The sequence below is a fragment of the Manacus candei genome, unplaced genomic scaffold (assembly GCF_025592945.1).
Source record: "Manacus candei isolate 608988 ecotype Guabito, Panama unplaced genomic scaffold, ASM2559294v1 h1tg000051l, whole genome shotgun sequence".
NCBI lineage: Eukaryota > Metazoa > Chordata > Aves > Passeriformes > Pipridae > Manacus > Manacus candei.
Window position 1 is genome coordinate 3,360,037 of NW_026138099.1, and position 7,464 is coordinate 3,367,500.

Sequence of the window (7,464 nt, forward strand, 5' to 3'; positions counted from 1 at the left end):
GGCAACCTGTTTCTGCATGAGGTGTTTCAGTACAGCAGATAGACAAAATCTAATAGTTACCACAAGAATGTTGCCCTGTTTCATTTGACAAGTGAAAAATGTTACCCTTCACCGGTTTACACCTGCTTTTCAAATTGGAGGAAAGAGTACTATTTAATTTCTCTGCATCCTGTACCATCATCTGGTTTTAAACAGCATTGGGATTGGGTTTGTTTGTATATTGGGATTTTTGGTTATAGGTGCAAAATTTGTGTAGCATTGCAAAGGCTATGTTTAGAGATGAAATATGTAAGAATAAAGAAAAATAGGCATATAAACAAGTTAGAAAATTCTAGTCAAATGGTTAAGTTTCCCTTCCCCTCTGACAGTCTCAAATTAGCAGGTTCTAACCCTCTGTAATCTTCATCGTACTAGCTACAGAAAATAGCACCGTCTTTCGGTCATACGGAGTGTAGGCCACTAACTCTGGAGTCACACTAAGCCCTCTGGGCGAGTCACCTGTGGCCTAAACTCCCACTCCCCAAAGCCCTTATGGTGAGGAAAACCTGCTGCACCCAGCGCCCGTGTAGGCAAATCGCTGGGCATCTCACAAAATCGCTGGGTACTTCACCGTCCCCGTGCGTCCCTCCGGGCGATGGGCGACGGCTCGGCCCTCAACCCCGTCTCACCTCCAACCAGAGACCTTCTCCCGTCGCGACAGCCCCTGCGCCAGGGGTTGTTATCATGACACCTGCCCCTATTGCCCTGCCGCCGCCCGCCCCTAACCGGGGCCAAAAAGCGGCGGGGACCTCCTGCTTACCGCCCACCGCGATACCCAGATACCCGGACTGGCCTCCTCACACCAAAAAAGTTTTGCCGCGATGAAATTTAGACGATTCAGAACCTTAAAACTAACCAGAATCCTCTGACTAATTCCCAGGAGGATTACTTCTTCTGCTTCGGGTTCCTCATCAATTTTGCCCATTAGACCAATGTGAGGGGAAAATACAGATTCCTTCCTTGGAGCACTACACAACAGTCACATCAAAAGCAGTGGAATATACTTAAATACATATATAACTAATATAGAAGTAGTGTTATTCACGATTTTTTGGAGGACTGCTTTCTCTATAAGCAACTTGTTTTTAGCAGCACAAATATCTATTGGATTCCTGCCTAAGATGAAACACAGAAAGAAAATGTGAAGTACTTTTTCTTTTTCCTTTGTCTTATTTTTTTAATCATTTGTTTCGGCTCAGTATATCTGGTTGCAATACTTTGGGGGCAATTCACCTTCCAGACAGATTCACAAATCGTGATACCGATCCGTGTCTCATTAGTAATATTTTTTCAGCGCTTGGAATTCTATAATTTTTGAAATTCAGGTGAAAAGACATCCCCTCACCCCCTCCATACCCCTGCCAGAGCAGAGGGCACAACTGGAAATTCAACAGTTGTTGAATTTCAAGTGATCAAACAGACCCCACGAATGTGCGTGGGGGAAACCTTTGACAGCCGGTATTTGAGGCCAAACAGGTTTGCTTTTCATAGCAAGTTTCTGTCTAGAGGTCCACTAAGAACGGCCGATCTGTCACGCGATACCCTTTCCCAAGGATGAGGACAGCGACCTGGAGTCTCGGACTACAGTAGGTGCGAGGCATGAGGGGATAAAACCGAGAAAGCAGGTCGGATCCAGCACCCACTGAAACCAGTGACAAAACTAACCTGCCTTCCCGATCCTGCTATCGGGATCCGAGCCGGTGCTCTGTCCTCATCTCGAGCGCCGATGCTTTGCCTGTGAACTGCGGGCAGCGGCGAGTCAAAGTGCCTCTGTAGCAGGTGATTTACCTGTAAAAGTTTTCTTTCCCTTTCCTCCCCTTGCCTTGCCGCGGAGAAAACTTGTGGGTGCTTCTGTCAGTTTGTGGTGACGGAGCGCAGACTTGTGCTACGAACACAGGTTTCTTAACCAATGTGAAAGGCGAGCATTTAAAATAACAGTACCAGCAATTGTCTTTAATGAGCATTAGTGTACAGCAGGGCAGACAGGGTACGGCAGCAATCACTCACAAATCAGCCGGGACTCATCAGCTAGCGCATCCCTCTCTGACTTCTGATGCCTCTGCTTGCACAGACCTCTCGTGTGTTGGAAGGTTGCTTACATTAAACTCCTTTGCCCAAATAATTTTTAACCATTTTTCCATTGTCTTCCTCCACTTTCCCCCACCTCTTTCACTCTCCGCCCCCACCTCCACCCGCAGGTTTTTGTGTTCAGATTCACGAGGAAGAAACGTCAAGCAACACATATCAAATAGTGGTGTCCGTGAGAGGTGAAAGGTGATCTGAAAAGTACAATCTACGAATCTCCGGGCTGGTTTTATTTTAATGAGAAACTAGGGAACTCGGACACTCACACATGGCTTGAGAGGCCAGGTCACGCTTCAGTCCCTTCTAAGGTACTATAGAATAGACTATGACAGTGTGAAGGGGAAGGGTAGGTGGTCGTTAGTCAATGGAACTCTTCGCCGTCAGTGCCATTGTCACTTAAATTCTCGCTTCTTAGTCGAGCTATTTAAAGCTTATTCTTTAAACAGCGAGCATTACATGACCTGGGACCCTGCAGCTCGCCAGGGTCCAAAGCTTTGCCCACCTCTTTCGGAGCAAGATCTACAGGACGGTGGGGCAGAGTTTTCCCGTCCGTCGTGAAAGAGGGAGAAGCAGATTTCAGCAGGGGCTTTATCCTTCTGCTCCCCCCAGCCGCCGGCAGATTGCAGCCCCTCTCCCACCGAGCACGGCTTTTGTGGGACTTCCGGGATGGCCGCCCCGGGAGAGGGGCTCAGCGGGTAGCCCAGGCTGCATGGCTTTAGGCTGATGGGGTGTCGAGGAGACCTTCCCTCTCTGTCCTTTCCTCGGAGCCAGCGCCTTTGGCCCCAGCTATGATTTTTCACGCCGCCTCTCCGCTACTAATGACATTTAGCGATTGACGATAAAAGCTCTTACCTGCGATCTAGCTCTCAAATAATCTGATTGTACACGGTAAAAATACAGACACCAGCAGGGGTATAGTCATAAGATCGATCGGGTTTCCGTGCCGCATGCATGCTCTGAAGCACCTCGTCCTTTCCTCTGGGAGCCTGGGGGCCTCTCTCCCCCTCGACCCCCTGCTCTTTAGGAGTGCACCAGGACGGAGTGGAGGGAGCCCTTGCCCTCGGGGTTGTTGCTCGCGGCCTGTTCCAACAACGAAGCAGCGGCCGGGGAAGCAGCAGGGCAGATCTGCGAGGCAGAGACCGTCAGAGCAGGGATGGCCGAGGCAGTGGACATTGCCGGCGCCGGCTTGATGGGCACCGGGACAGCCGGCATGGTCTGTGCCGGCGGGTGGCAGAGCGCCTTCATAGGCACGCCGAAGGGTCCGTAGTCAGGGGATACGGGCACACTGGTCACGGAGTCCATCACCCCCACGTGCGGCCACACGGAGCTCACCACGCCGCTGAGCTGGCTGGGCACCGGGTAGCCCAGGTGGTGCATCACCGAGGCCAGCGGCAGCCCGCCGGCCTGCAGTACACCCTTGTAATCTCTGCCGATGATATTCTCGATGGCGAAGGGATGCTTGAAGCCCGAGGGCTGGCTGCTCCCGTAGGGCGAAAACTGCGGTAGCCTCCCCACCGCTGCAGCGGCCGCGGCTGCGGCCACGGCCGCCTCGGAGCTTGCCAGCCCCGGCACCTTGCCCGAGGGAGGCGGCGGTGGCGGCGGGTGCGGATGGAAATAGTGCACCATGTGCGGGGTGGGCGCCGGGGGCTTGCCGGGACCGCCGCTGCCCGTCCCGCTGCCGCCGCCGCCAGGCAGGTGGTGCTCGGGGCGCAGGACCTTGAAGCGCTTGCGGCGGCGGAGGAAGCTGCCGTTCTCAAACATGTCCCCACAGTCCGGATGCAGCGCCCAGAAGCTGCCCTTGCCCGGCTGGTCGGGTCGCCGCGGGATCTTGATGAAGCAGTCGTTGAAGGAGAGGTTGTGACGGAGGGAGTTCTGCCAGCGCTGGGTATGCTCCCGGTAGTAGGGGAATCGCTCCATTATGAACTTGTAGATGTCGCTCAGGGGCAGCATCTTCTCGGCCGAGTGCTGGATGGCCATGGCCGTCAGGGAGATGTAAGAGTAAGGCGGCTTTTGGTCGCTGTACGAACTCTTCCCCGGCCTGGGCATCGCCGCCCCGCCACAGTCCTCCCGCGGCCACACGATCCCACCGCGCCAAGGCGGGCACCACTAAGTGTCGCGCACGGCGGACTCGGGGTGCCGGGAACGGCGCTGCTCTGCCCCGCCACCGTTTCTACATCCTGGGCGCCACCTCCCCGGGCCACAGCCGGCCGGCGGGCTCGCACACGGCTCCTTCCAGCAGCCTCACCCCGCGGGATGCACTTGCCTCGCCGCGCCGCTGCCTGCGGGAGACACAGCTGCTGCCCAGGCCGCGGAGTCTCAGGGGCTACGGGGCCGAGCCCGGTCCCTGCCCCCGCTGGCGTCCCCGCTTTCCTCCTGGAGGCCGCTGAGTCTCCTGGACTTCCCCACTGCCGCCTGACACACTCTACTGGAGTTGGTGCTCCTCAGACATGAGCATGAAATTACCCCGGACCTCTGCAGAGATGTGAAGGAAGGAAATATAAACGTCCCTCTCACCGCTCAGTCCGGTGAAAAGTTTGCGGCGGAGGCCAGCGCCAGGAGCCGTCAGGGAGAGGAGGCGAGCGAGGCGGCGGCCGTGGCTGTGGCGGGGCTTGCGCGCTCCAGCGCAGTTTTGTAATGGTGCCCGAGCCGGGAGACCCTCGCAGCTCCTGCTCTCTTGCTATCACATGACAGACGCACGGGGACTTGGCGTCTCATGGAAGAGGAGTGAGAAGAGGCTCCCGGCTCCCCCTTCACTCACACCTCCTCAGCAGGGCGAGGTGGAGCCCAGGGGATGAGAAAAACTCCATGTGAGACCGAGATCTACTTTCAAAACACAGGGCAGGGAACAGCGGCTCAAGCAGGGAAGCTTCCTCCTCCCCCCTCTTCCACCTCAGCTCCCCCACTACTGCCCCTTTCGCAGCCCCCCTATTATCCACTTTCCTCCTTTTGACCCCTCGCTCCCGCACAGCCCGGCTTCCAGCAGTAGGCGTGAAGGGCCTTCAAGAGCACCGCACCACCAGGAGGTGGAAAACGGTAAGAGGTCTTTCCTCCTCCCTGGGGCTAGCGTGCCAAGCACCCCAGGGAAGCGGCCCTCGAGCTAGCCCCGGGTGACAGCAAGCGGGAAATACAGGCCCTTTGGAGTAATCTTTTATCATTCCTGTCATTATGTTTAAGAAGTTACTCAGAGACTTGCAGAAAAACAAGAGAAATGCGAAAAAATCCTACTCTGTCTTCTCCAAGTCGTTAAGGTCAACTCCTGCTACTCGCCGCGACGCGGCTCATAGAAAACGTGGAAAGAACCAGCCAAAGCATCATCGGCATGCTTCGAGACGGGCTACTTAGCGCCAGATTGGCTCATTAGTAGGAATCAACGACAGTGCAACAAACGTACTGCGTTATAGAGGGTAGCCTGTAGATTTGAGCGAGAAACAGGAAAGCCTGCTCTCTTAGCTGCCGCTAGAGTTAAAAGAGACCCTGCTCAGTGTAAGCACCTACCAGAGATTAGCGAGATGCTGGAAGAGTTGCCTGCGTTTAAATTATTAGTCCCACTTTTATTGGCTAAATAAGCAAATAGGTTGAAGGCTCTTTCAACCTGTGTGTGTGCGTGTGTGTGTGTGTGTGTGTGTGTATGTACATATGTACGTATGTATATATATGTAAGAGCTTTTTTGAGCCCACCCTTCCAGACTGGTGCAGCGGGTCACTGTCTGCGGGTGTCTGTCCCGCGCAAGTAGAGGTGGCTGCAGCAGCGCTGGGGCAGAACCCAGCCGGCCGTGCCGCCTGCGCTCCACTCTCGCCGTCGGGGGAGTTGGTTTGAGCATCAGACTTGGTTGTCTGTCTCCGAGTGAGGCGTCGCAGGTAGCGAAGAGGAAGAGTGAGAGAAACCAAAAAGAAAACAACGTTTGAATGTCGGCTTATACTCTCTGCTAGGGGGTCGAAGGAAAACACTAATTTAAAACCCTCCTTCAAGTAATGTGCATTTAACAGTATTATACCTGATCAAGGTCAGTCAAATGAAGAGCGTAATCAAAGGTAAAGGATCAGAATAAGTAGCCGCGATTTTGAAAGCCAAGTTTTACCTGAAAGCAAGTGCTTAAAAAAACGTTTCAGATTATTGTTCAAAGCATTCACTGTCCCTCTGAGAAACTAGGAGACACGCTGGCAGCAACATTTAGCTCTAGCACCTTGGGGTGCATCTCCCGTATTGCCAGAACGGCGAGAGCCGACATTCCGACATCTTTCCTGATGCATCTGTACATTTCCCAAAAAATATTTTACTCGTGTTTTACCGATTAATCCTATCCTAACTGATTAAAACCCCTGCTTCTATCCTCAGAGTCTAAGTCCTGGATCTTAAAGTCATTGTCTGCCTCACCCCACCAGTTAGTAATCCGGCGTTTTACCCCCGTACGACAAGAGTGAGGGTTTAGCCTGGTCCTTTCGCACATTAACATTGCTGTTGCACCCGGATTTTATTTTTCACGGGAAAACCGACCTAGACCAGAAGACCGGTGAGACCCGAAATGCACTGTTTGCATTTTTTCTTCTCTCAACCCTTCCCAAACGCGGCCGCTCTCAGGGGCAGTGTTGACTCTCTCTTTCGCCGGGAAGGTATAGTGGAGGCTGGGAAGGAAGGGCCAGTGTCACCCGGAGCTACCTGGGCACCATCCTCCGGCGGGCACTGCTGCGGGAAACCCGAGGCTGCGTGCCTCCAGCTCTACGCTCCCGTCAGCCTCCAAGGTGGGACTTCTGCTAAGCTAGGGGATGTCGAGGCAAGCCCGCGATTAACGGGAGCCCTTCCCAAGCTATCAGAAAAGTGCTTTCACGCACGGGCTAGTTGCTGGTCAGTTAGTATGCGCTTTTATGGGGCAACGACACTGCGGGGCTGCGGTCCGCCCAGCTATTTGTGAAAGCGAGACCTGTTTCTTGAAGCCTCTGAGACAATTAATCAAAAAAAAAAACACCTCAGGGTATTCGGTCTGACATCAACCAGGCCAGTTCAGATTTCAAGGGGGTAACGTTGTACAAATGATACACTGCTGGCAGTCACCCTGGGTTACTCCAGTTATCTCTGCAACCCTCCCGACGTTGGAAACATGGTTTCTCGGGCTTTTTTTTTTTTTTTTTTTTTTTTTTTTTTTTTTTTTTTCCAGTCAGGAAGTCACTATAAAGTTTTGCTCTCGGGAAGTTACTTCTCTTCCCACTCCTCAGACGCCTTCAATTCACGGGCAAAGCTCTCCCCTTGGAAGATGGCCGTGACGTTGGTGGAGTGACTATCACCTTTATCTGTCTTGCTTTGCATGTCTGGCGCTACATTAGACATACCTGACTTCTAGTTTT

General features: G+C 53.5%; 1 protein-coding gene across 2 annotated transcripts; it reads right to left on the minus strand.

Annotated features, from left to right (window-relative positions):
* Positions 1 to 3,144: 3,144 nt before the first annotated feature.
* On the minus strand, positions 3,145 to 4,313 carry FOXB2 (forkhead box B2). Of its 2 annotated transcripts, XM_051801496.1 has the most exons (2): positions 3,746 to 4,313; positions 3,145 to 3,679 (listed from the first exon to the last, which is right to left on the minus strand). In XM_051801496.1, exons 1-2 carry the CDS (start codon positions 4,168 to 4,170, stop codon positions 3,145 to 3,147), a joined length of 960 nt encoding a protein of 319 aa, XP_051657456.1. In that variant the 5' UTR covers positions 4,171 to 4,313. The 2 variants fall into 2 exon arrangements, with proteins under 2 accessions (XP_051657456.1, XP_051657455.1); XM_051801495.1 differs by having other exon boundaries at positions 3,145 to 4,313.
* Positions 4,314 to 7,464: the final 3,151 nt, after the last annotated feature.

Coding starts and splice junctions, on each gene's coding strand:
- FOXB2 (XM_051801495.1), bottom strand. CDS start 4,170: ATGCCCAGGCCGGGGAAGAGTTCGTACAGCGACCAAAAGCCGCCTTAC.